Here is a 26,528-nt window from a genome sequence, read left to right on the forward strand (position 1 = left end):
CTTTCCAATAAAAAACAAACAAATAAATCTTTAAAAAAATAAACACCAATATCATACTCCATAAGGCAAAGGTAGCAGCATGTTCTCTCAGGTATGGATTCAGACAAGGCTGTTTATTTTCACAAAGTACATATAGCCAAATAATTTTTCACCAGGTAAATAAAGTCAAATTCTCAGACTGAAGTGCTGAGACTGAACACTGAGGGAAGGATAATTTCTTCAATAAGTGGTGCTGGAAAAAGTGGATGTATATACGTAGAATAAGTAAATTAGGTCCCTAGCTCTGACTATGTACGATAATAAATGCAAGATGGATGAGAGACATAAAGTTAATACCCAAGACTATGAATTTGCTAGAAGAAAATGTGGGGAAACACTTTAAGACATCAGTGTAGTTGATGATTGCTTGGTAAAACTGCCAATGAACAGACAACAAAAGCAATACTAGAAAGATGTGATTCTAAGTTGAGGAGTTTTGCAGATTTCTGTTTACAAAGTGGAGGGCCCATAACATAGGTGACGTGATTCAGTCCAAGAGGGGAAACTTGAGGTCTCAGGAGAGGCGGACTGGGGTGGAAGTCCTTGTGATTTGAATGGGATATTGCTTTCTCACAATCATGCAAATATATAAACGGGCAATGCATTAATCTACGTTAATGCACTGGAGTAGACACTTGATCCAGTTATGGAGTCTAAGGGTGGGTTTTTGGGAAGTTGTAGAAATGGCTTTGGTTTTTGGGTGGAGTCCATGATCAAATCATGATAGTGTGATAAACAGAGATGATTTGGAGGATGTAAAAAGTGCATGGTTTCTCTGTCTCTGCTCCCTGTAGAGACGTGTGGTTGTCTCTCTTTTGTCTAAACCAGTGGAGTCACCAGTTCTTGGATTCTGAACCTCCAAAATGTCAGCCAAAATACTCTTTTCTTCCTAAAAAGCTCCTCTCAGAGATTTTAGTTAAGGTAATATAAAGCTGATGGATACAACCTTAATGCCCCAGGGCCTAGTGTCAAGGAATTCCAAAACTCCATGGCAGAATGAGGAAGTCTGTTGTAACTATTGTATGTTTTCTCAATGTCAGCTGGAACATACTGTGGAATGGTTATACTGGAAAGTCAAGAAATTAAGTTTACTTACTTGGAAATGGAAGGAAAACGACAACATAACTCACAGAATCCTTGGTACAGGGGGAACTATCAAGAATATGAACTCTCAACTTGTGAATGAGGCGAAGGACAAAGTGGTAGAAACCAGGGAGACTTAGAGACTTGGGTGTGTGAGATTTTACCTAGATGGATTTCCTGTTATGAGGTAGGATTTCTTACTTCCAGTGGCAAATGAGGATATGCATGGGAACTTGGGAGTTACATGATAAGCTTCACCAGATGTGAAACAGACATAACACGCTCATGGGATTTAGGGTAAGGGAACTTACATATCTAGACCACAAAAATAATAACTGGGTGGAGACTCCATCAATTTATGTGGATGAGTAGTGACTAACCAGGGGTGGGGCAAAAAATAGGTGCTGAGGCTGTGCTCTAGTTTGGGTTTTGAACGTCCCCAAAGGCCCATCCATGTGTTAAAGGCTCTCTAGGATGGTGCTAATGAGAGGTGGATCAGAACTCTTAGTTGAGGCATATTTGGAGGGCCTTAAGTTATTGAGGGAATGCCTTTGGAAGGTGTTTTTTCAAGAGGGTTGTCTGAATTGAGCTTGACCCCACTTAGTTTTTCAATCCCTAGTTTAAGATGGAATCACTTCTTCCATCCAATAGATACTTGCTGAATATCGTTTTCTGTCACTCTTACTAGAAAACAAACTAATGAGACTGACATCCTGGATTGAATTTCTAAAACTGTGAGTTAAATGATTTTTTAAAAAAATTTTTGTCAAGCTGACAAGAGCCTTTCATTGCACAATGAAAATCTGATTAATACAGGCAAAGTTAATATTTGTTACAGTTATCATGATGTCTTAACTCAGAGTTTAAATTCCTCCTTCCCATGTACTCTGTCCCAGCGAGATCCCATGTGGCCTAGTGGTGCTCATCCGCATTATGAGAGCAGTCTGATTTACTCAGTGTGCAAACTAAAGTGCCAGTCTCTCCTAGACACACCCTTACGGACACGCAGAGGTTTCCAGTTGTGCAGTCTTCCTTTATGCCAGTTAAGTTCCAATATACATGTTGGATATAAAGACAATAACAGTATGTAATCATCTGAAAAATTGTGTTGTTTGGAGATATTTGTACATTAATTTATTGTAAAGTTCTACCGTGATGATTGATGAGCTGCTTATTCCAGATCCAGGTTCATCACAAGCATGGTTTGCTAACAACACTGGCTGTTGACCGATAGCATCAAACTTTGTTTATATATTTATTGGGGAAATGTTTAATAATCGTATTGTATTATAGTTCTAGTGAGCCATGATTGTTTTAAAATTTACTGTATATGACTGAAATGGGGATATTTTCATTTAATTATTATTTACAGCTCTTCTTTTATTTCCGGGGAAATTATGGTCTTTTAAATTTTTACTTGCTGAATTCCTTAGTGAATCATTAAGCTTTTGACTATAATGTAAATTAAACAGGTACTAACAAGAAAGAACAGAAAAAGAAAAAAATAGACAGAGAAAGGCAGGAAGGGAAGGATTGTTCAAAGAATTTTATCTATGAATATATTAACCTGTTCCCTATATCAGAATTTACAAATCTTAAAACTCTTCTTATACTGTATTGCAACCAGCTGATCCAAAAATTTTACTCCATGGTTTTCATTTAGTCTTTGACATCAGATTTAAGAATAAAATTATTTTGTACTGATGCTGGTATTTCAACATGAAGTAACAATTAAGAGGTTTTCATTGCATGTGATAATACCTGCATGACCTGTTGAGTATCTCTTATAGAGTCTATATATTTGCAAAACTGGTTAATACTGATGTTGCAATGTTGAATTGAACATTATCTTCAAGTACTTAAGATGATTATGTCATTTGACAAGACTTGTGGCCTGCGTTTGCTTTGTTGCTTCTTTCTCAGAATTTATGGGAAAATTTTAATATTAGTGCTGTAAAAAAGCAAAGGCTACAAAAAAGAAGTATTATGGGGTTCAAAGCTCTCTGTTTGGGAATATTTTGTGTTATGTTCATCTCTCATTTTTATACACCTCTACCAGCCAACATTGAAGAAAGCTGGAAGGTAATGGCCTTGGATACAATTGCTAAAACATGTACATTTATGGTAAGTTTTTTTTTTTCATTTGGAGTTTATAGTACTTGATTGACTAATATTCAATGCTTATGAGCTTAACACTATTGTTGCTTTAGAAGAATTGTTTGCTTATTTGTGACTAAATTAAATAACATAATAAATGGAATGTTCTAAATGTGTATATATAAAAGAGAGAAAGAATTCTTTTTTTCCGTGAGTTTATGCCCAAGTACAAAGTCTCCATAAATTTAATTGGCATTTAATGATAATATGACTGAAGGGAAAATCGTAAAGAAAGGCTTACTTGAAGGTTGACTTTCACTTGATTTTTCAGTGACAATGAAAATAATTATCACATATTATACAAAAAAGTCACTAATGCCTACAACTGTTTAATACTAACTTAAAACTTTCACTATTTGTATACGTCTGTCATCCATCTTTCAGTGTACATTGCTAAGTCTTAGGATTTGTAAAAATTTTGAATATGCAGAGTGATTTATGATTTCATGCAAAAATAATTTCTCTGTAGTTAGAAGCTTACATTATTGAATTGTCAGAATGCATACAGATTTCTATTTCTTTCTATCTATCTATACCTGTATAATATCTGCTTCCACCCGCTGACCACTGCTCTGTAATTTGTTCTATTAATTTAAAAATACATGAAGGTAGCGAATAGCAACTCTGGACTGTTTTATCTAAAAGCTTGTACTCTTTGTGCAAAAGCAGTTTATTGCTGAAAAGATTTTTTGGCGTTAGTAACAAGAAGCTACAAGAAGAAGGCAATGAAGCCATTCAGGGAAGAGAATTCCCGGTGTGAGACATGTTCTCTCACCGTGCTGCACGGTAGGCAGTACTTCCCTGGAACTGTAAGAAGCTGTGGCTGACCTCTGCCTGGTCTACATCAAAGGCTTCTCAGGAAGGGGTGGAGCTTCACCAAGTCCTTTTAGTTTTCACTCTAACCACTTCTAGGACACTTTCTCCATAACAGCCTCTTTCACTAATGCTTATACTCCTTGACTTACTGAAAGAATGTGTTAGTAAGCAAATGTAGGCTCCACAGAGAAACTGCTATGCTATGTTCCTTGACAGTTGATGCATGTTTAAAACTCAGTGGGGCTGATACTGATAACATTATAAATACATCTAGTTCTAAAATTTATGCTCACCGTGGTTCATCTATAATAGAATTATGCACTTTTACTTCAAAAAAGATGTTAGAAAAAAAAAAACAGAGTATTTAAAGATTACCTTAGTAAACTTAAGAGCTTTTGACTCTTTCAGGAAAACAATTTTCCTTTCCCTTGATGACGTTATTTACAGATCCCTACGCTTAGTTTCGTTTATTTTGCTTGCTTTTGCAGGCCATATGTTTTGAAAACATAGGTATTATGAAATACGAGGAGTTTATTTCCATGATCTTCCGTCTGGATTATACCCAGCCACAGTCAGATGAGTATGTCACAGTGACGGACACTGAGTTTCTTGACATCCCAGTCCGTCTGTACCTTCCAAAGAGAAAGTCAGAAACTGCAAGACGAGCTGTCATCTATGTCCACGGTGGGGCTTTCTGCTTCGGAAGTTTCAGTAAGTTTCTCATATAATGAAAAATTATAATTAGTTGTATGCTTTTGATATAGAAACATTTCTTTACAAGACTTTATTTTCATTTGAAAGAAATATGGGAGAGAGACAGAACTTTTGCATTCATTGATTCATTCCCCAAATGACTTCTGTGGCTAGAACTGGGCTGCTCCCAATCCTGGGTCTGTAGCTTCTTCTGGATCTCTCACCTAGGGACAGGATCCAAAGGCTTAGACCGTCCTCCACTGCTTTCCCAGGTCATTAGCATGTAGCTTGATTGGAAGTGGAGCAGCTGGGACACAAACTGATACCCATAATGGATGCAGGCGCCATAGGCAAAGGATTTGCCTAACACCACTGCTAATATAGAAACTGTTTTTGGTAAATATACATGCTTATACATACATGCAGTTATGGACCCATAAGTATGGCCATAAATATGAGATACCTGATGAAAACTAAACATGAACATAAATATGTTTGAAGATATCATGAAAATTTTTTACTACAATTCTGTGTTTGTCAGCATTTTAATTTCTGCTTTCATTTTGAATAAACATATTCATATAATAAAACAGTACATGAATAAATCAGTTGCTAGTAATTTTTCCTTAGGATCATAATCAACTATGTAAAGATTATCAAAATGGAATAATAATTAAGAAATAAAGTATCCAGAAATAGAGACACTGAAATGATTCAGACATTTTGAAAGAGAAAATCAGAAACATATGTCACTAGTTTTTATAAAATAAAACTTGCATTTCCTAATAGCAATAAAATTAATGGTGGTTATTTAGAATTCAGTGGCTTGTCTACTCTAAAAGGAAAAAATAACATAGAATCCTACACCATAAACCCCTCCCATAAAGTGTATAGTGTCTACTTTCTTCTGATGATAATTTTAGAAGACATATACAGCAGAATCATAACAAAATCTTAAATGCATTTATCCCTATAAAAATCTTAGAAAACTGCATTATAGAGTGCTACTAACATCCAGGCCACTGTTCTGTTTAAGTAAAATATAAAATTAAGCAAAGAAATGGACTTAAAGAAACTTGAACAAATAAAAATGAATTTGAATATTCACTCTTTTTTCTCCTGTATCTCATTTGGTTCAAAACAGTATAATCTTATAAATTCATATGTAATTTAGAAAGCTACACTTAATCAAAAATGCTAAAGTGGTTAGGCTGGAATTTCGGCCTTTTGGTTTTCTCCTACCCAGTTCTGACAATTAGCATGGAAGGAAACATATATCAGTTATGGAGTGAATTTCTGTTCCTTGCTTGGTTTGGTTAGTGCAGTTCTGAAAATAGAACTAGGTTACTTTTGGAAATCTATTTTATTAGCTACTTAAAGTCAATGGGATATGGCAGGTAGTGACTAATACAAGAATGGTTACGAGGGAAAGATAGGAGACTGGGATGAAACAAGGCTTCTATTATATATGCTTTATTCTTTCTAGATTCCTTAAAGCAAAAAAAGAAAAGCAAAATATAAAACTAGATGGTTTTTAATCTAATGATGATGGAGAAACTCAGCCCTTTGTTATGAGACACTTTCGAATATTATATTGTGAGAATCTCAAAACTCACTTTTACAGCAAGCTCTTAATTTTATGATAATTCTCATAGATGTGATAGAATGACACAAAGACACATAGTTGGAAAAAGCAATTCTGGGAGTATGTAATATGATGCAGGAGAGACAAAGACTCTCGGGTTCATGACGAGATGTGAATATCATACTGTAGAGAAGCATGGGTTCTGTATAGCCTTCAGACAACACTTACTAGCACTGTTTTCCTTCTTGAAGATTCTGGAAGAACCTGAGAAACTGACAGCACATAACTGGCAAGCAAGTGGAGATAAATCATCTTGTACAGTCAGTAAGATGGAAAGCCTTAAGATAATGACTCAGAAATTTTAGACTTAGAATCAGCTAGCAGGGTCTTTTTATGTATTTATTTATTTATTTTAATTGTTTTATGATTCAGTTCCATAGAGTCTAGATAGCGTAACATCCTCCCCAATGTTACAGTAGGATAGTCATTCACAAATATTCCTAAGTCCGTCATTCTGCTATTTAATTGTATCCTGACACTGCAGGTAGGGACATGGCAGAGATTCCAGCATCCAACTGTCAAGATATATTTAACAGTTTCACTGGAGTCCATCTTTGGTTTGGAAGTAGAGATGCATACTGCATTGTATCTTCAGATCACTGAGTCCCACTTACAGAATTGCTGATTCTGGAAATCCAAGTTGGAGCCAGAGAATTTGTATGTCAAGTTAGTTTCTAGCTGCTGAGGCTGTTGGGCGGAATACCACAGTATTCTACCCAATGTTTGCTGTTTTTGGCTCAGTAGTCCTCCCTGTTTTTTTCCTGGATCTCCACTTAAAAAGAAAACAAACTCATATAATGACATGTTTTCCATATTTACTCTTAATGAATATCTTAGCTCTCCTTCTGACCCCAAATTGCCTTCCTCCCCTTGTTTTGATTTTCAAAGCCCTTATTCTCTATTGTCTTGTGCTTCTGGCATCTTATTCTGTCTTGTGTAATATTGTCCCTGAGTTTGGGATCCAACATAAACAATCAATTAAATATTTATGTCTGGATGGATGACAGACTACAAACTACAAACTCAATATGACCAAACGCAGTTTACTTTATGTCCAAATAACTTTAGGAAATGAAAACCCTCATCCATCAAAACCAAAATCGAAATAATTTGAATGCTCTTAGTAAGTGAAGAATTGTTTACTAGTTTTTATATTGTTATTATTGCTTCTTAGCTCCCATACTCAATTATTATATTATATCCCATTTATTCTGAACATCTTGCTCTCATCAACACAATTTAGTGCTTCATCTTTCATACACACCTCCTTCTGTGTTCTCATCTGCTTCTGGTTCAACTCTATTCTGTCTTCTACATTTAATGGCCTAGATCTTTCCAACATGCAAACTAGTCATAAGATTTGCTTCTTCGAATTTGTCAGACTCCTATAACTTCATTAACTAGATCTCAACCCTTTAGCATGGAAATGTTAAACACTGCTTTTATTAACTTCCATGCTATCTGCCAGTATTTCATTTCATTTTATTGCAATGATATTGTTACTTGTAGTTCCCTGAATACTTCATGCATTGCTATTTCTCCCTTTAGCTATACTTCATTTAGAATATCTTTGCTATGTTGACTCTAGGAAGTTACTGCTCTGTTACTTTCAGATAAAGTCTTGTTTGATTTATTTTTTCTTGTTTTCTTTTTTGGTGTACATAAATCTCTGTCTATATTTCTATGGTTTGCAGATTCCAATCTCTCTTCCTTTCTTCTTTTTTTTTTTAATTTAAGTTTTCTTATTCTGCCTTCTCCGAAGTATGCTTGCCCAAACTTGACCTTTTTGTGTTATTGTTGGTGGTAGTTTTGAATTTTCAAAATATAAAGCTATCAGACTTACTAAAATTAAAAATGTACTTCAAGTAGAAAGATGTGGAAGTATTATGAAGCAGCAAAACTATAATTGCATAGCAAAGATAAATACTTCAGAGTAACCCAATCTTTATAAAAAAACTTTCTATGAGTACTCTTTTGGGAAAAAAAGTTGCTTAGAAAATTAAGAAATCTAGGAAATTTGGGGTTTGATAGTTTTGTTTTGTTTTAATATAGTTTCTTGGTTATTATTTGTCAACCTTTTCCTTAATATTTTCTTGCTTCTAATTTGCTCTTACAAGTGCCAAACAATCAATAAATGGGAATGGAGTAGGAGAAAATATGACAATAGAGATTATATCCTTAAATACTGTGTGATGTGGAACATTTTGAGATAATAACAAATAAAGTTTCTTGATTTGATTTTAGCTGTAAGCAAATCAAAAATTGTAGAGAGATAAAAATCAAGACAAAGATTTCAAATTTTATCGTTGTATTAGAAATGATGATCAGGCGATTGGCATTATGGCGCAGTTACCTGAACAATCACAAGGGACACTTACTTTACCTAACAGTGTTAGGTAACATCTACTCCACGCTTCCAGCTCGATTCTCTCTAGTGTACCTGAGAAGTTGCAAGGGATGGCTGAAGTGCTTGAGACCCTGTCACCTGCACTGGAGACCAAGATGGAGCTCTTGGTCTGGTTTGGGAGAGTGAACCAGTGGATGGAAAAATCTCTCTCTCTCTTTGCCTTTGAAATGAATAAAATTTTCTTAAAAGTCTATGTGAAGGGTGGTGTTCTTACAGCTTACATTTTACTCTTTATCTCTGTATTGCTTTTCTTTCAATTTATCAGCCCAACATTTAATAGAAATAATGTTTCTAAAAGATTAATGGCTTACTTTTTTCTTTTCCGGGTTGTTATAGACCAAATTTTAAATTTGAAGTTTTCAATTTGAAACTGTGGTAGTATGCAAGAGAAGCCTTAGAAAGTGGAGAATAATCACACTTTTAGAATTCCCTGAGTTTCTAAGCTCTTGTATAAAAGTGAGAGTGGTATCATATAGCACTTAATTTGCTAAGGTTTTGGCTTGGATACTGGCAAATCAGATTGATGGATATTTAGGGGAATGTGGTATGTGTGTGTGATGAGTATTGGGGGTGGAGTAAATGCTGGTGTACCAAGCATGCCAAAACTCATGGGCACAAACTACAAAAAGTAAAAAATTACCTCTTAGTTTTCTGTTTCTCAATTCCAGATTGAACTAAATTCAGATTAAAGAAAGTAAAAATGTTTTCATTAACTCCAATGAGTGCTTTGAAGAAGCATATGTAGGTATGGTTGGTAAGCCAACTTCAGTCACAGAGGGTAATTAGTCGTGAGAATCTACCTAGTGACCAATTGCAGACCCCCTCCCCATTGCACTTGCTGCCTAAAGTGGCAGAGCAATGCCGCACGCAAAAGACCACAGATGCATCAGGAAGAGTTGATGTGGAGAGAAAGCTGAAAACAACGAAACATTCAGATGGATGAATAATAGCTTTTCTCCCCCAAATACTAATGGGTAATGTCGTCTTTCTCCTCTAGAGAGAGTAACAAGATTGGACCACACAAAGCATGTGATGTTGATTCAGATCCCCCTGCCTGTGCAGCTCCCCTCCCCACCCCTGTACCGATCTCCTACCACGATAGTGGGAAATAGAGATTCCTACGCTGTGCTTCTCCGTTTATGATTACAAGTGGTTCTCTTGCCCCCTCCCTCCAACTTTTTTTTTTTTTTAACATCAGGTTACTTTCACTTTTATTTTTTCATTTCAGGGCAGACGGCTTTTGACTTTCTGAATAGATGGACGGCGAAGAAATTAGATGCTGTCGTGGTAGGGGTGGAGTAAGAGAACGCCTTTCTTTGGCAGTTATGACTTTCGCCTTCATGGTTTTGATGTTGAGTTCAATCATATATGCTTCAAATGTGATTTTTTTAAAAAATTCATGTATTTTACACATTAACACCGTGACAATGAGTATATACTCCCGTGTTTGTGAGAATGCCTTCGTTGCACACCAAGAGGAGTTTCTTTGAATTAGCTATTGCTCTAAAGATGTGAAATTAGAGAGTTATAAGTCTCTAGTTTTGTCACAACTGGACACAACAAAGTAAATCTACAATTATACATTTGATATGCTATGTTATATTTTGACCAGTAAGCAAATGCTTAATTTCACAATAATTCTTATATGAAATGATGTAGATGATAAAAATTGGGACTAACCAAGAATTTCCAGCCTTGCTTAGGGAAAGTGAGTTTATACTTGGCATTTGGCCAGAAAAAAAAAAAACTTAAACCTGTGTTTTTTTTTTTTTAATCCAAATTAGTGTATCTTTGATCTCTGAGATATGTGATGATTTATCATTCTCTGGAATAATTTTGTTACATCTGCATGTTCCCTAGTACGTAATAACAACAACATGTTACACATTTCTTTTACAATAACACCAGATTTAGTTTATAAGTTGTATTATTTATTTATATGATTTTAAGTTTGGTGCATATGTTTTATTGTTTGCTTATCTAATTTTAAAGTTATGTATGTTTAGAAATTGAAAAAAAAAACCACCTCAAGAATTAATTATTTAAACAGAGTATTTGCTCTCATAGTCACAATATCATAGAGGTACCTAAAACTTTTTGCTTGTTCAATATCACCAATTTATAGTGTTAGGATATTCTTATTTTAACTTTTGTAACTTTTTGGGTAATCTACACATTACTTTAAATCCATTTCCAAACAGTAATGTATATTTTTTTCCAGCTAATCTTGTCCACTGAGTTCTTGCAATTTTTTCCATTTTTATCCTAAAATGCCCAAATACATCACATTTTAGGTAGTGGACTCTAACATATTTCAGGAATACATTAAACCTGTATTACCAGGCTTTTAAAAGAACTTCCTAGACACAGTTTATTATAAAATTCTAGGAATCCTACCATCAATACTTAGTACAAGCAGAAATATTTACATTTTAGAGGTCTGAGAAAAATGAATGCTTTAGTTCTGAGAACAGGCCACTACAGTGGAACTTGGGTTTTACTTACACAAGTAAATTGGGCAACTATCCTTATATAGCTATTAAGATAATGGTATAATTTGCCTTACAAATGCATTTACTGGAAACAGATAAGCTCCTCAGAATATTTAAATGTTATTTGCTTTTCAGATGTTTATTTTGAACTCACTGCTAGACATAATTCATAATGAATGTCTTGCTAGTCTATAGACTCTTTCTCTAAATGACCTTGAAGATAGTACATTCAGCTAAAAATGCTCTCTGATCTACCGCCTCCAAAGAAGACTCATAGTGTTTTTTTCTTTTCAGCAATGATTTTCTAAAATGTTCAGATCACCTTATACGCTGAGAACTTGATGTATGTTGTAGAACGCTTGTGATCCAAAATGCACATGACCAAAATCATTTGCTTACAGTGTTAGGGAACATCATACCACTCCCATGAATTCTCTTATACAGCATCTTTCCTGGTCTTCAGGTACAAGATTGAAAAACACTTCATTCTCTGTTTAAGATGATAACCAAGTGATAATCGTAGAAAATGCATTGTTTTTAGAAGATGCAGTAGGAGCTGCTTGATTGCGTTCATTTGGTGGTTGAGCACTGTCTGAACAGATGCAATGCTAACGTCTTCTTGTTCTTTGTTGAAGCTATCGACTAGCTCCTCAGCACCACTTTCCCGCTCAGTTTGAAGACGTCCTAACTGTAGTCAAGTTTTTCCTTCAGCCTAAAATTCTTACAAAATACAGAGTGGATTCTACTCGAATCTGTGTTTCAGGAGATAGTTCTGGAGGCGCGTTGGTGGCAGCAGTGGCCCAACAGGTAAATTGTTTTTCTCTTTTGGGTGGGAAGTAGAGCTGAAGCTTATTTTTTGATTCCACACAAATATTTAATATTGCATACCCAATTGTGAAAGAACATCCTTTCCCACTACCTTGCAAAGGAATTTAAATAAAATCTATTTCTGTATTCTCCTTTACCATTGATTTATATGTTTATTCCTATGTCAATACTATGCTGACTTCAACTGTACTTATTTTTATTTTTTACTAATATAAAGACAATGGATTTTATGTGTTTCACTGGTACAATTCTAAGAAGAACCACACCTCCCTCACTTGTCTCTTCTTCAATCTTTCGTTTGATCGATCCATCTTTCTTTCTTTCTTTCTTTCTTTCTTTCTTTCTTTCTTTCTTTCTTTCTTTCTTTCTTTCTTTCTTTCTCTTTCTTTCTTTCTTTCTTTCTTTCTTTCTTTCTTTCTTTCTTCCATTCTGCCTTCCTTCCTCCCTTCCTTCCTTCCTTTTTTCTTTCTCTCATTCTCTTCTTTTTTTTTTACAAACGCATAACTACAGGCTAAATTCACCACTAACTATATTATTCATCAAGTAAAAACTAAGATGTGGGGAGCCATGCAGTTGGGTCGCATGGCATGGGTGTGTGATGAGCTCTGCTCCTTGGTTAGCAGGGCTACGAGGAATTTCTGGGCTATGAGGCAGGGCCCGGTAGAATGTCTCTGGTCACCTCATTGCTGCCTCACCCCATTGTATGGACACTCAGTCATCTCTCTTGATATTTCATAGGATTCTCCTGAGGGTATTGGTTTTCTGCTCATGTGAAGTGATTCCTGTAACTGATATGACACCTCAAATTGCTCAATCATGCTATGATGAAAACGTCTTTAGTGACATAAGCTATAAGTATACAATAGCACAACTGAGCCCACAATGTCTCCAAACATCCTCTTATGTGCCCACCTTTGTTCTAAAGTTTGCCCTAATATAAGTAATGTTTTCCTTAAGAAATGGCTTGATAATATCTTGGAACAGATGGCAATCATGGAGGTACAAAGAGTTTGTTTACCATGCACCTTGAACTGTTACAACACATGATATGACACATTTTAGTTTCTTACCACAGAAAGCAAAAGTATATGGGGCATCTTTTATAAGGAAATAGATATGAACCCCCTCAAAATGGCTTAAAATCTCAATCTTACATTGGCACTCATATTTAGGGAAAGAAAACAGTTTATAAAGATAAAAGGAAGTTTCTTGCAAAGGCCTTGTGTTTGTAGATTGGCTGAGTTGCCTTGGTCCTTTTAACAAAAGAACAAAAAATAATTGAATCAGCACTAAGTGAAGGGGATAGTAATTTATGTTTGATTTGATTATAAGATTTAGCAAAGAATCCATGTTATATACTTTTATAAAATCCTTTCATTTATGATCTTTTAATTCTGTACTCTTAATATTTTAAGTAATACTAATTAGTTTGTTTTTAGTAAAAATTGATTTTGAGTATGAGTAAACCACTTGTCACTATGTAACCACATGCGCTGTGAACTGTGGAGTTCCTGGCTTCAGCCAGGTGACTGCAGGTTTCAACGAGTAATGGCTTGTTGAAAATGTTTTCTTTGAAGTAAAATAATATTTTTTTAAGATTGTTTTTGTATTCTCTTAACCATGAAGTAAAATTGAAACAATTGAATATTGTGCAAAAGCTTGTGATGATTTGTGTATAAATAAACAAGGCAACTTTTCTGAGTTGTCCATTATGAGCATCATGCCATAGTGGTCCACATCTTATCTCTTCTTCATATCGTCTCTCTGATCCATGCATCCTTTGCAAGCTCTCAAGTCAGCCGGAGCTGGCCTCCGGCAGTAAGGAGTCCACAGTTTCATAAGATTGTTGTGTTTTTGGATGAGTAAAATTCCATAGTGTGTGTTATGTGTGTGTGTGTGTGTGTGTGTGTACACACATATTCTTCATCTGATTATCATTTCATGGACATCAGGGTTGATTTCACATTTAAAATTTATGAATCGAGCTGTAACAAACTTGGGAGTACAGATAATTCTTCTATATGCTGATTTCATTTCGTTTGGATAAATGCCCAGGAGTGGGATGGCTTGGCTTTATGGTAGTCTTATTTTAAGAAATCTGAGTAATGTCTATATTGTCTTCCAATTCAGTAACTTAAGGCAATTTTAATTTTGGCACTTTCAATATATTCTTAATTTATTAAATCACTGACTAGAGCATCCAGTACAGTACTGAATAGGATGGATTTACTTTGATCAGGGTGGAAAATTATTTTATTATTTCATGAGTATTACAAATTACCAGATTTTCATATTTATGTCAGGTTTTATCATTTCTATCCCTAATTTTGTAATAGTCTCTCCATAAATTGGCATTAAATTTGTCTAATGCTGTTAACGAGATATTCAAGCAAGTTTTCTATTTTTTAATGTTCATTTCCTTTCAAATGCTAAATTATTTTTCCATTTTAGTCAAAAGCCCCACCTACTCATAGTGGATTGCATTTTTGATATATTGCTAGTTTTAATTTGCCACAACATTTTACGGATTTTGGTTTTGATGGATCGCAAATTGATGTCATCATTTTAGCTCTTCATCAGATTTTCACAGAAGTAACATTGCACCGTCACTACTTTAGAAGCATCTCAACTACTGTATTTTTTTTCTTGACAATTTTATTGTGATATAACTGACAAGTGAAACTGTGTCTATTGAAGTTGTACAATGCGGAGTTTTGATATACGTGAACATGAATTGGTAACTGCAGATAAGCTTACTAACATATCTGTCACCTCGCATCACCACCATTTTTGTCTTATTTGGCGGAAACACTTAAGTTCTACTCTTTAATCATAAATTTCAAGTAGACAACACAATGCTATTCACTGCAGTCTCCCTGGTGTATATTAGATTTTCAAATCTTACTCATCCTGCATAAATTGAACTTTGTGCATTCTGGCCAGCATATCTCCATTTCCCTTCTCCCACCCTATGTTTGATACTTTTTTATATTCTCTGTGTCAGTGTTAGTATGCCAAATTCATCTGTCTATGCATGTGTTCTTTCATTATAGTCTTTATGATGTAAATCCTCCAACTTTATCCATTTTGTCACAAATGACAACAGCTATTTCTGAAGGCTGAATAATACTTCTTTCTCTGCAGGACTACACATGCATATCCTTAGGCATATCAGATTTTCTTTCATGAAGAGACATTTACATTTTTTTAAGAATCGTGGCTGTTGTGTTATAATGAATATGCAAGTGCAAATATCTCTTGATATTACTCATTTTATTATCTTTGGATGATACACACAGAAATGGACATATTCCCAGAAATGAAGTCTATGGGTCTTACGTTACTTATATATTTATTTCTTCAGGAGCCTGCTTAGGATTTCCATTATTGCTGCACTAATGAGCATTCCCACCAGTGACATATAAAGTGTCACTTCTCTTTATGTCATTGACAACACTTGGTCTCTGAGGTGTTTCTGCTAAAATAAAATAAAAAAAAAACACTCTAAAGGACATACATGATTTCTCACTATGATTTTTTAACTAGCATTTATCTAATGGTCACTGACATTGAACATTTTCTCACATTCATGTTGAACATTCTTCTTTTGAAAAATACTGTTTAGTCGTATTATCTCACTTCCCACCATTGAGTGAAATTCTTTATATATTTTGAATATCAATCCCTTATCAGATGGATGATTGGTAAATATTTTTCCTTTTCTTAAGGCTGATGACTCTATTGATTTTCTCTTTTATTACATAGAACTACTTATTTTGGTGACATCTTGTATTTTTCTGTTTTGTTGCCTGTTTTCTTGGAGTTACATAAGAAAACAAAAATATTGCCTAAACCAATGTCAGGAAAACGTCCCTATGTTTTCTTTCAGTATTTTGCAGCTGCAAATATGAAGGTTTTTTGTTTTGTTTTTTAAATATTTATTTTATTTTTATTGGAAAAGCAGATATACAGAGAGGAGGAGAGACAGAGAGGAAGATCTGCTGTCTGATGGTTCACTCCCCAAGTGACCACAACGGCTGGAGATGAGCCAGTCCAAAGCCAGGAGCTCTTCCGGGTCTCCCATGCTGGTGCAGGGTCCCAAGGCTTTGGGCTGTCCTCGACTGCTTTCCCAGGCCACAAGCAGGGAGCTAGATGGGAAGCTGCTAGGATTAGAACCAGCGACCATTTGGGATCCCAGCTCAGTTAAGGCAAGGACTTTAACCCTTATGCTATTGTGCTGGGTCCCAAATGTGAAGTCTTAACATTTATGTTTTTAAACTTTTAAAATTGATATTTGTAAATGTATATACAGTTTCCCCAGTAACATTTGCTTTTCCAATTGTCTTTATTTTATCTGAAAGATAGTTACAAATTGCCAGAAAATTTCTCTCTGTTGGTTTGCTCTACAAATTTCTGCAGCTGCAACAGGAGCAGCAGCTGAGAACTCAATATTAATGGCCCACAGAGATGATAAGGACCCAAAAATATGATCCATGACCCGCAACCTTCCAGTTCACACATTAGCAAGAGTATGGATTACAAGTGAAAGTGGAACTCACATTACATTGACAAGTGGGATCCAGGCATCAGGATAGCACACCTTAACCCAACCAGTTCCACCTTAATGCTCTTTTGCTTTAGAGTTCTACGTAACATTTCCAAGGAATTAAAAAAAAAATCATTGCCAAAAAACAAATTTGAAAACTGTTGACTAATTTCTGAGGTCTCTTTCAACCTGATTTAATTTTTCATGTCTTTTGATTTGAAAGATCGTATTGGAGTAAGGTGGTGTGGTAGAAAGGTTAAATTGAAGAGTTCCCTGCTTTAAGATTATTTTCCTAAATGCTATCTGAATTTGCAGAGCAGCCTGATCTTAAATCTTGTCTGAAACTGGTTTTGTTAGTATAGATTTTGAAAACTATCCATTACTCAATAATAATCAGGCATCATCTTGACACACCTACAATTTCTCCTGGCACATCTGATACATTTGGTTGTCTTTGTTAATGAAGGAAGCTTAATTATAATAATTAGGTTCCCATAAATAACTATGAAGATGGGAAGACATACCTTATAGCTTTCCAATAGATTTGTCCTAAGTATTAACAAAGGTACCAAAAAGAAAAATAGCTCTTGGTATATATCAGAACTTGGTAAAAGGAAAGTCATTTCCTTCATCTTTTCCTATTTGTATGATCATGCCTCTCAACTTGCAGAACTTTTACCAAGATCACACTTGGATCAAAGCCTTTTTTTTCTTTTCATTGCACCAGGTTTGAGTTGCTTTGTAATGAATATATAGCTTCATTTCATAATTTAATGTTTCATAGTTCTATGATTGGTTAACAATTTGTAACAGGCTTATTGCTTGAAAGCTTTGGTGTCAGAAAAAATTTCACTGCTGGTCCATATTTTTGTGGACTCTGTAAAGCCACATTGAGTAGTTTGTCATGTATGCCATTCTCTGCTATTTCTTACCTTTAGTTCTGATTTGTTTGTTGAAGACTCTAAAATCTGCAACTTCCCGAGAACACTGTCCTGAGACACCCACGTTGATTTCTCCAGGGGTGCTCTCTGTTATCCAGCATCTTCTTAAAACAAATCATCCTCTGTCACCTTGATATTGCTCCTAACAGTTTATTCATTACTACTGCATAGCGTTTAACCTATTATTTGTTGTATATGCCTGTCTTCAACTAGGCTGTAAGTGCTTGAAGTCTGAGGTGTGTGTATCTCTGAAGTTTTCAAATCCTGACACCACAAATACATTCCTCGTTTTCTCCTCCTTCACTCATCAAAGAATCTGAGCCTGTTAGCTCCATTTCTGATTTTTTTTTTTCTGAATAGCAACTTTCTTCAACATGGATGTTTATATAATAACACAATCCCACAAATTATTCCTAATGTGTGTCTGTGGAGCACATTTAGATAACACATATAGACATTGTTCTTGCACTCCCATGGAACCAGTAGTAAATGATTACTCATTTTTGGAAGCATGTGTATTTTGTTTATCTATTTGACCAAGAAGGGTATGGATGGTTCCATCGCATACCTAACCTGTTTACATAGTCACAGCTTGTTTCCGATCCAAGAAAAGAAGACAAGTCTGCAAATGCAGGTGCATGAATTCCATGGCACAGTCTTATACACAGATGCGTTGTTAAGCTGGTTGTGCAGATACCATACCTGCATTTACAAACAAAACTGAAACTGAAGGAATATTTCCTACGTTGTTCTTGCCATACTATTTATAGACGTTTCTGAAAGCATTGGGCTTCTTGTACATGTCTTTTTGGCAATAAGTAGTTAGTGTTTATTAGTTTTTAGTATATGCCCATAATTGTACTTTAAGTGCTCCCTAATCAACACAAAACCATATGCTGCATTTATTCACTTTTTATCAATTTTAGAGATCACAAAATTGAGATATTTTTATGTTGTTAAATAACTTGCTCAAATTCACAATGTTACAAATCGGTGATCACTGAACTTTTAGGCTATCCTTTCCTTATTGATTGGGCGTTTCACTTTGATTTGAAAGTAACATTTGATTGCTATATTCTGTGTCACTGTCCCACACGCAGCCCCCTAGAATAGGAGGTGGGAGTTTTGAGGAGCAAGTAAGGAATAGGAAAGAACAGGAGGAATCCATGAGAAAGAGAACTGGCTGATCATCTAGAGGGGTTTAGCCCCCTGTGCTCTTGAGCTTTCTGTGTTAAGATTGGGATATGTGTCCCAGGAAGAAGCCAAAGGCATTCCCCCACTCAGATTTTTTCTTGGCAGCTCATCATTTATCCAGATACTCACTAATAAAGTGTTTATTGATGGAATTGGGTGTGGGGTGGTGTCAGCACAATTGATGGATAAGATAATTAGTGGGTTAGCAGTCACAACTGTTGTAAAGCTGGGTGTTCTGAATTGAAAATAACAGATACTTGTTATACTAGTTTGGTGAATAAATATTATCCACAGTTAATGAATTGCTTGATGTGGGTATGAAAGAATCTGAATAGTACATCCAATCCAGGGGGCTGGATGGTAGTAGCCCATTCCTTGTCAACCTGTGCCTGTATTGAAAAAGGTGGTGGAGGTTAATAGGCTTAGTATAGGAACATCAGTATAGTTTTTGGCATGGGGTACCAATTAATGTCAAGTAGGTCTTATGCTCTTGTGGTGGTCACATCTGGACAACATAAGAGGATTTACCAACACCTTGGTTGCCATAGAGTGGGTTTTATAGAAAGCATAGATACATACAACAGATATTGCCTTGAATTTGCTTGGAAACAGTCCAGGCCTCTCCATGTAGGAAACAAAGTCATCGAACATCTCTTCTTTGACTTTGAACAAATGTCTCTCAGCATCCCTCTCAAGTCAAGATAAAGAAACTGATGTAAGTGAAAATGCTGCTGTACCACATAATACTCTGGGATTTTCACTTTTATAATTTTGTGACAACTCCCTCCAACACTTTATATTTAACAAGAAGTTAGTTGGGAGCTAGATTTGGGTACTGAAAACTGGTATTGTAATGTGGAATATTGACCATTGATATTATTGTCACCAAGAGATTCATTTATCGATGCTAAGCAGCAGATTGTCCTCTTGTCTATGTATTTGCAGCAGTACTTGGGACAAGTCCATAAAAAAATTTGGGGTCATGTTGAAAAGTCTAAGATGGAGTGCATGTTGAATCTAGCAGTTAAGGTGCTGGTGCGGGTTAGAGACAAATTCTTCTTTCCCGAACTTTCCACTTGAAGCAGCAGTACATATTTTCCTTTGCCTGGATGACATTGCTGCATTTGCATCTTTTGCTCCTGTAAGATTAATTCAAAGTTTTCTCTTGCAGTCTACAAGGCCAGAGGTATGGCTTTCACGTGCCCTGCATCTCTACGAATGTCCAGGGGCTCCTTCTCAAAGAGCACACAGGTGTCCCTTCTGCAGCCAAAAATCTTTTTTTTTTTCAGTTTTCTATTTTTGTTTTCCAGATGCTTCACCATTCTCCTATAATATAAGTCACTTGATTATGGGCATTTCCCCCCATTTTGTCCATATTTTGCATTTTCATGTTTCTTGAATTTATAATATACTGTTGGAGGATTTGCCTAATGATCAAAATGCTATTTTAAAATTGTTATAATTTTTAAAATATTTCAAGAACTAAACTAGTTTTAGATTGACAAAAGATTAAATGTTGCTATTTTTAGGACTAAACATAAAAATAATACTAATTAATAATTGTACATATTAAGATTAGTTTCCGTGAAAAAAAAAATTTACAAAACCAGTATTACCATAGCATCAATTTCCTCAGGAATATATCAAGTATCGAATTATTTCCACTGTATTTCTCTCTCTTCTTTTCACTTTTGTCTCTCTGTATCTGCCTTTCCTTCTCGTCATTCTTATTTTCTTTCTTTCTCACAAACTCTTCCAAAAAACTCTAGTGTTGAAAATTGCTTAAAAGTTTTTCTTGTCAGTGAGAGATATTATAAATACTGTGGAAATAATTATAGCTTATGACACCAATTTATGTAGATTGATTTACTTCAGGTTTGCTACATAAGCAATTAAAATTGTTCTCCTCATATGGTAGAAGCCTTTGCCTTGATATATATATATATATATATGTATACATATATATGATAGAATATGATAGAATATATGGCATATATATGGCATATTGTATGTGATATGAATATTGTGTATACATATGCACACAAGGTATATTATATGTGTATTATATACATTTTAGGTGCAGAATGATCCTGGAATAAAACATAAAATCAAGATACAAGCTTTACTTTACCCCGCCTTACAAGCAATTGATTCCTATTTGCCTTCTCACCGAGAAAATGAGCATGGTGTAATTCTGACACGGGAAATGGCCATCAAGCTCGTCAGTTTGTATTTTACCAAAGATGAAGCACTTCCCCAGGCAATGAGAAGAAATCAGTACATGCCACTGGAATCCAAGCATCTGTTCAAGTTCGTTAACTGGAGCACTCTTCTTCCTGAGCAGTATAGAAAGGACCACATTTACAGAGAACCTATTCTTGGACAGGCTGGCTTTTCACTGCCAGCGCTTATGGATAGCAGAGCATCACCTCTGCTGGCCAGAGATTCCCAGTTACAGAAGTTGCCACGAACCTATCTTCTTACCTGTCAACATGATCTCTTAAGAGATGATGGGCTAATGTATGTTTCAAGACTTCGTAATGTTGGGGTACAAGTTGCTCACGACCATATTGAGAATGGAATCCATGGTGCTTTATCATATATGACATCACCGTTTTATTTACATCTAGGTCTGAAGATAAGAGACAAGTATATCAGTTGGTTGGATAAAAACTTATAAAGATATATGAATATATATGTCTCAGGGAGTTGTAATTTGTGATTCTCTAGCCTCATTGCAAAGAACAATGTAATTTGTAGTGTCCAAACGTACATTTGAATCAATATTTGTATATCTTTGAAATAGCCATTAAATGGTTTCTGTGTAATTTGTTTATGTTACACTTACTTATAGTTTATTATACTCATATTTGTTCTACATGCAATGATTAAGAATAGTTATTACAAAACTAGGGAAGATGGTTTCAAGACAGACACAGAAAGTATAATAGTAATGGATGGGAAAACGATATTAATGAGGAAAAAACTACTGCTAAATATATGTGGACCATAAGAAAGATATGGGTCCTGTGATATCTCAAATTAATGCAAAATGAAATAAACATAAGTTTATCTTGATAGAAAAATTTGGAAATTCATAAATCCAAGGGGGTCTTCAAATGCACCCAGAAAATGGGTATTGTGATAAAGTTGTACATAGTTTGCAAATTTTTTTGCATCCTACTTTTAATTGCATTTTCCATGAGATTCTTAAGTTTTTTTTTATATTTGTTTCTCATGACTGCTAAAACAAATTATCAAAGTTGGTGGTTTTTATAACTGAAACTTCTTGTCACACATTTTCTGCAACTGGATCAACATTAAGACACTGGAAGGAGCCAACCTTTTGGAGGATCCAGTGAGAGCTCTTTGTTGTTGTTGTTTAAGATTAATTTACTTTTTATTGGAAAGGCAGCTCAGATTTACAGAAAAAAGAGAGACAGAGAATAATATCTGCGCACTGGTTTACTCTGCAAGTGGTCACAATAACCGGAGCTGAGCAGATCTGAAGCCATGAGCCAGGAGCTTCTTCCAGGTCATCCATAGGGGTGCAGGGTCTCAAAGCTTTGAGCCATCCTCTGCTCCTCCCAGACCACCAAGCAAAGAGCTGGAGGGGAAGCGAATTAGCTGGGACATGACTGGCTGACATATGCAAAGTGAAAATGGAGCCATTGCACTGGGTCCTCAAGAGAGCTGGTTATCTCCTGCAAATTCTGGTAGCTGCTACAATTTCTTTACACAATTGTGTTTGTAATTGTTCTTTCTTAACATTATTAGTATTATTGTTGTTGCTGAGTTATTATTGTCCATTCCTCCCTCTCTCCCCTTCCTCCTCATTCTTCCACCTCCTACCATTTCCCCCGTAATCTTGGAATAAGAATACCTCTGCATCATGCTCCTGTCTCTCACAGGAAAACAAATGATTATTATCATAGTATATTCACAAATGTACATGAATCGTTCAGCAGATGTAAGATTTTTTTTTTTTTTTTGGTAAAACTGCAATAGGAAATTTGAAAGAAGCAGGCAAGGCAGCTCTGCAGGAAAATTAGCCACTATGCTACTCTAGGCATCTAGATTAAACTAGTTATGTAACTAGAATTTTCTGAAGAGTTTTGAGCAATTGAGATAATCGTCAAACCTGCATCTTAAGGAAAAAAATATCTAGTGGCAGCACTGAGAGTGAGAAAAAAAATAAAGAGAAAAGGAATAAAGGAATAAAGATGAGGACCAAGGAAACACAAGTCAGGGAAGAAACATGAATAGATACTATAGAATTTGTTTTTAAGTTCTCACAAAGTCAATGTGGGGACAATAAAATCTACTATGCAGTAGCAGAGAAGTTGTTTAGTAGGTAACTGTCATTAGAATGGAGACCTCATCCTAATTCTTCTTAGTGTCCATATAAGAAGAAATATGATAATGCTTGAGTTTCTCCCTCTTTTTCTTTTGCTGTGTGTGGAAACAAGAGGCATCCCCAGAACATACTCATGCCAGAACTCCGATCTTAGATGCCTGTCTCCAGACAGTGAGAAAGAAACACTGTTTTGGAACAGGCGTTGTGGTATGGCAGGTAGAGTTGCCTATGACGCCTGTGTCCTTTCCACTTCTAATCAAACTTCCTGCCAGTGTACCTGTATTTTTGTCTCAGCTCAGTTTACCAAAACACTTTCTCTTTGTCTTTCACATCTAAGGTTGAACATTTTAAAAAAGGAAGAAATAAAAATTTCATCATGACAAATAGCTCGGTAGTTGTCAGGGGTTACAGAGGGAGGAAAATATGTGAACTTAGACGTATAATAAATGAGTTTGAGAGAATGATAGAACTACTACAAATCCTTATAATAATGTAAGCATTCAAGTAATATAGACAATACAAAAAATCCTCAAAGTTCAATATATATTAAAATTTTCTTTTAGTTTTTATGGATAAGATGAATCTATTAATCATATATTTTCAATTTTCATGTGATTTTAATAGCCAGAGGTCAATGTACTTTATAGAGTTCTGAGTATGATGTTGCTTCACTTAATTCTTATTTGAAAAATAAACACTTGACTTTCAACTTTCGTCAGAGAGCTATTTTAAAATAAATAGAATACTGTACAAATGTCTTATTTGATTTATTTTTTTAAAAGATTCATTTTTATTGGAAAGTCAGATATACAAAGAAGAAGAGAGACAGAGAGGAAGATCTTCCATCTGCTGATTAACTTCCCATGCGGGTTATCTTATACTCATTTCTTTCCTTAGTGTTCTGTAACTTCATTGTGAAGGTAGTTCATATCTTTGTTAAACTATCCCAAGTATTGAAACTTCTTTCGTAACTGTTGTGAGTGGGATTCATCTTGCAAGTGCTTTCTCAGTCATGTCACTGTTTGTGTATACAAATGATTTGGGGACTTGTGTGTTGATTTTAATCTTGCAAGCTTGCCAAACGCTCTTAAGAGTTCTCTTAGACTCTTAGTGGAGTTTATCAGGTTTCCCTATTAGATTAGCAATACTCTGGGTTGAGAAAAGGAAAATGAATAATATTGCAGTGACTGTGCCCATGTTTTGCCTAAGGTAATCTAGACCTTGGCTTTGGTAAACTGATCAAAAGGAATATATAGTCCTGCTGATTTGAGGAGACAGCAAACGTTCAGGCAATCTGAGGCAGATAGAAATTATGTCATAAGTTTCCAAATATTTTAAATTTGGGGAGAAATTGGGTTGAGAAATCTTTCAAGGAATGTCTTTAAGACTTAAGGGAACACTAAGCTGTGAATATTTTACTGTTATGCTAAGTTACAGGAGACAGACTGTAACTCCATGAATCAGTCAAATAACACCTGGGAGCTTCAAAGTGAACAAATTAAAAAACATACAGCTAGATTTCTGCATTCAATAACTACCACATCTTTCCAATGTTGATGGTAATATTTAATCGTTGAGTCATGAAATGATACCAACATCATCAATACACATACAAAAAAAAAGTATATTGAATCATGGCTCAGTCACTGAGAGTCAAAATGTAAAGAAAAACTTAACAGCAGCTACTAGCTAAAAATATATGCTATGTGGGTACACACAGCTTCATTTAGTGGTGTAATTTGTCTCAGAAACTGTATAGGCCAGATTATAAGGCAATTAAAACATTTGAATAAAGAGCAAATGAAAATTATATGTTCAGTAAGACTATCTTTCAAAGAATGCTAGACTTAACTTTCCAATGACAAACAACACAAGGGACTGGATTTGTGCTTTCACTTTAAATATTGAAAATAAAATAAAATAATATGAAATACCATCTTTCAGTCACTACAAACCAGAAAGTATAATTATGATGCTTATGGGAAAAGAGACCCAAGTCAGCTCTAAAATGATAGGAAAGAGCTGAAGAATGCGAGCAACCACTTTGACCTAGCTGGTGTTTAGGAAAAAAACTACAACTAGCGATACCATAACACACATCTTTTCAGTATTAATTACCAACAGAACCTACGTTCATGGCTATAGAATTTTTCAGAAATTATTAAGATGATAGTTCAAAGGACAGTATTTACACAAATCCATGAGATAACGAAAATGTTCCACCTAGTATATAAATAGTAATTTTCATGAAACTGAATTTAAGAGGACCAATCACAATAATCCTTAAGAGGCGATGAAAAAGGCAGGTGAGGCCAGCACTTGGCCAAACTCATGTCTTTGAGAGGAACTGAAAGCTTTGGTGCAGGGAAAAAGATTCAGGCAGATGCCCGTGGTCTTTCTAAACTGAAAAACCGTAAGGAAACAAAAGCAACTGGAAGTTTGCTACTGCTTTTTGACAGACTTCAAAGAGCATGTCATCATTATTTTATTGGGCAGGTCTCTCTTACCTTGATTAAGATAAGTGAATTCCTTAGCATACACAGATTTCTCTTGGTCCAGGTGTAAAACACACTCTGTGTTATATATTGCCAAATGCCTAATTGTACAACACTGCGATGGCCAAACCAAAAACACTGGGATAAAGAAAAATGCAAATGAAATTTTTCCTGCGAAGTGAGACTAAAATGGCTTTGAGTGTTCATCAAATCAGTAATACATACAGCTGCTAATGCTGCTGGCTGAAGTGGTACCTGATGGAGGCAAGACTTTCATTTTGTAAATATAAGTATTTGTGTACTTAGTCACACTAAAGAATTAAGTTAGAAAATCAAGTGCTGTTCCTCAGGAGATGAACAAGGTCTATAAACTAACAAAATCTCAAAACTTTAATTTCTCTCCTTTATACTACTTGTTTTGTACTCAATGCATTATCTACTGTAAATTGAAGAAAACATTTGATTTTGGGGGGATACAGGCTTATTTCATGATGTGTAATGTCATCAATGCAGGATTAGTCATAAGCCGTTTGTTGAATATGTATACTATAAACAAACAATGATGTCTTTAACATTTATACTGTGTGAGTTTGTGGGACCTAGATATGCTGTTTCATCTCACTTGTGGTCTGCAATACAACATTAATAAAGACACTCATCTTATTTTCTAAAAAGCTCTCAATAACGTTGGAAATGTTTGTTTTGTCCTACTGAGATTTACAATTGGAAGCAATTTATGGATTCCCTGTATTTCTCAACGAATTTTTAAACTGCACACTCTACATGTAGACGTTCAACAAGATATGTTTGTTTATGTTTACTGTCTGCCTAGCAA

The 26,528-nt window shown here is 35.2% G+C and overlaps 1 protein-coding gene across 1 annotated transcript; it reads left to right on the forward strand.

The window, feature by feature from the left end:
* Positions 1-3,108: 3,108 nt before the first annotated feature.
* Positions 3,109-21,521, forward strand: LOC121152738 (arylacetamide deacetylase-like 2). Its single transcript, XM_040974921.1, has 5 exons — positions 3,109-3,246; positions 4,584-4,806; positions 10,069-10,138; positions 11,968-12,139; positions 20,919-21,521. The coding sequence occupies exons 1-5, from the start codon at positions 3,109-3,111 to the stop codon at positions 21,519-21,521; spliced, it is 1,206 nt and encodes a 401-aa protein (XP_040830855.1).
* Positions 21,522-26,528: the final 5,007 nt, after the last annotated feature.

The sequence above is a fragment of the Ochotona curzoniae genome, unplaced genomic scaffold (assembly GCF_017591425.1).
Source record: "Ochotona curzoniae isolate NIBS_2020 unplaced genomic scaffold, NIBS_Ocur_1.0 contig_2599, whole genome shotgun sequence".
Classification (NCBI taxonomy): domain Eukaryota; kingdom Metazoa; phylum Chordata; class Mammalia; order Lagomorpha; family Ochotonidae; genus Ochotona; species Ochotona curzoniae.

What these genes read in the sequence shown, in the direction of transcription:
- LOC121152738 (XM_040974921.1), top strand. Translation starts at nt 3,109, where the DNA reads ATGGGGTTCAAAGCTCTCTGTTTGGGAATATTTTGTGTTATGTTCATC. An exon ending in CTAAAACATGTACATTTATG is followed by an intron (nt 3,247 to 4,583) that starts GTAAGTTTTTTT and finishes TTGCTTTTGCAG; the next exon opens with GCCATATGTTTTGAAAACAT. An exon ending in GCTGTCGTGGTAGGGGTGGA is followed by an intron (nt 10,139 to 11,967) that starts GTAAGAGAACGC and finishes TCTTTGTTGAAG; the next exon opens with CTATCGACTAGCTCCTCAGC.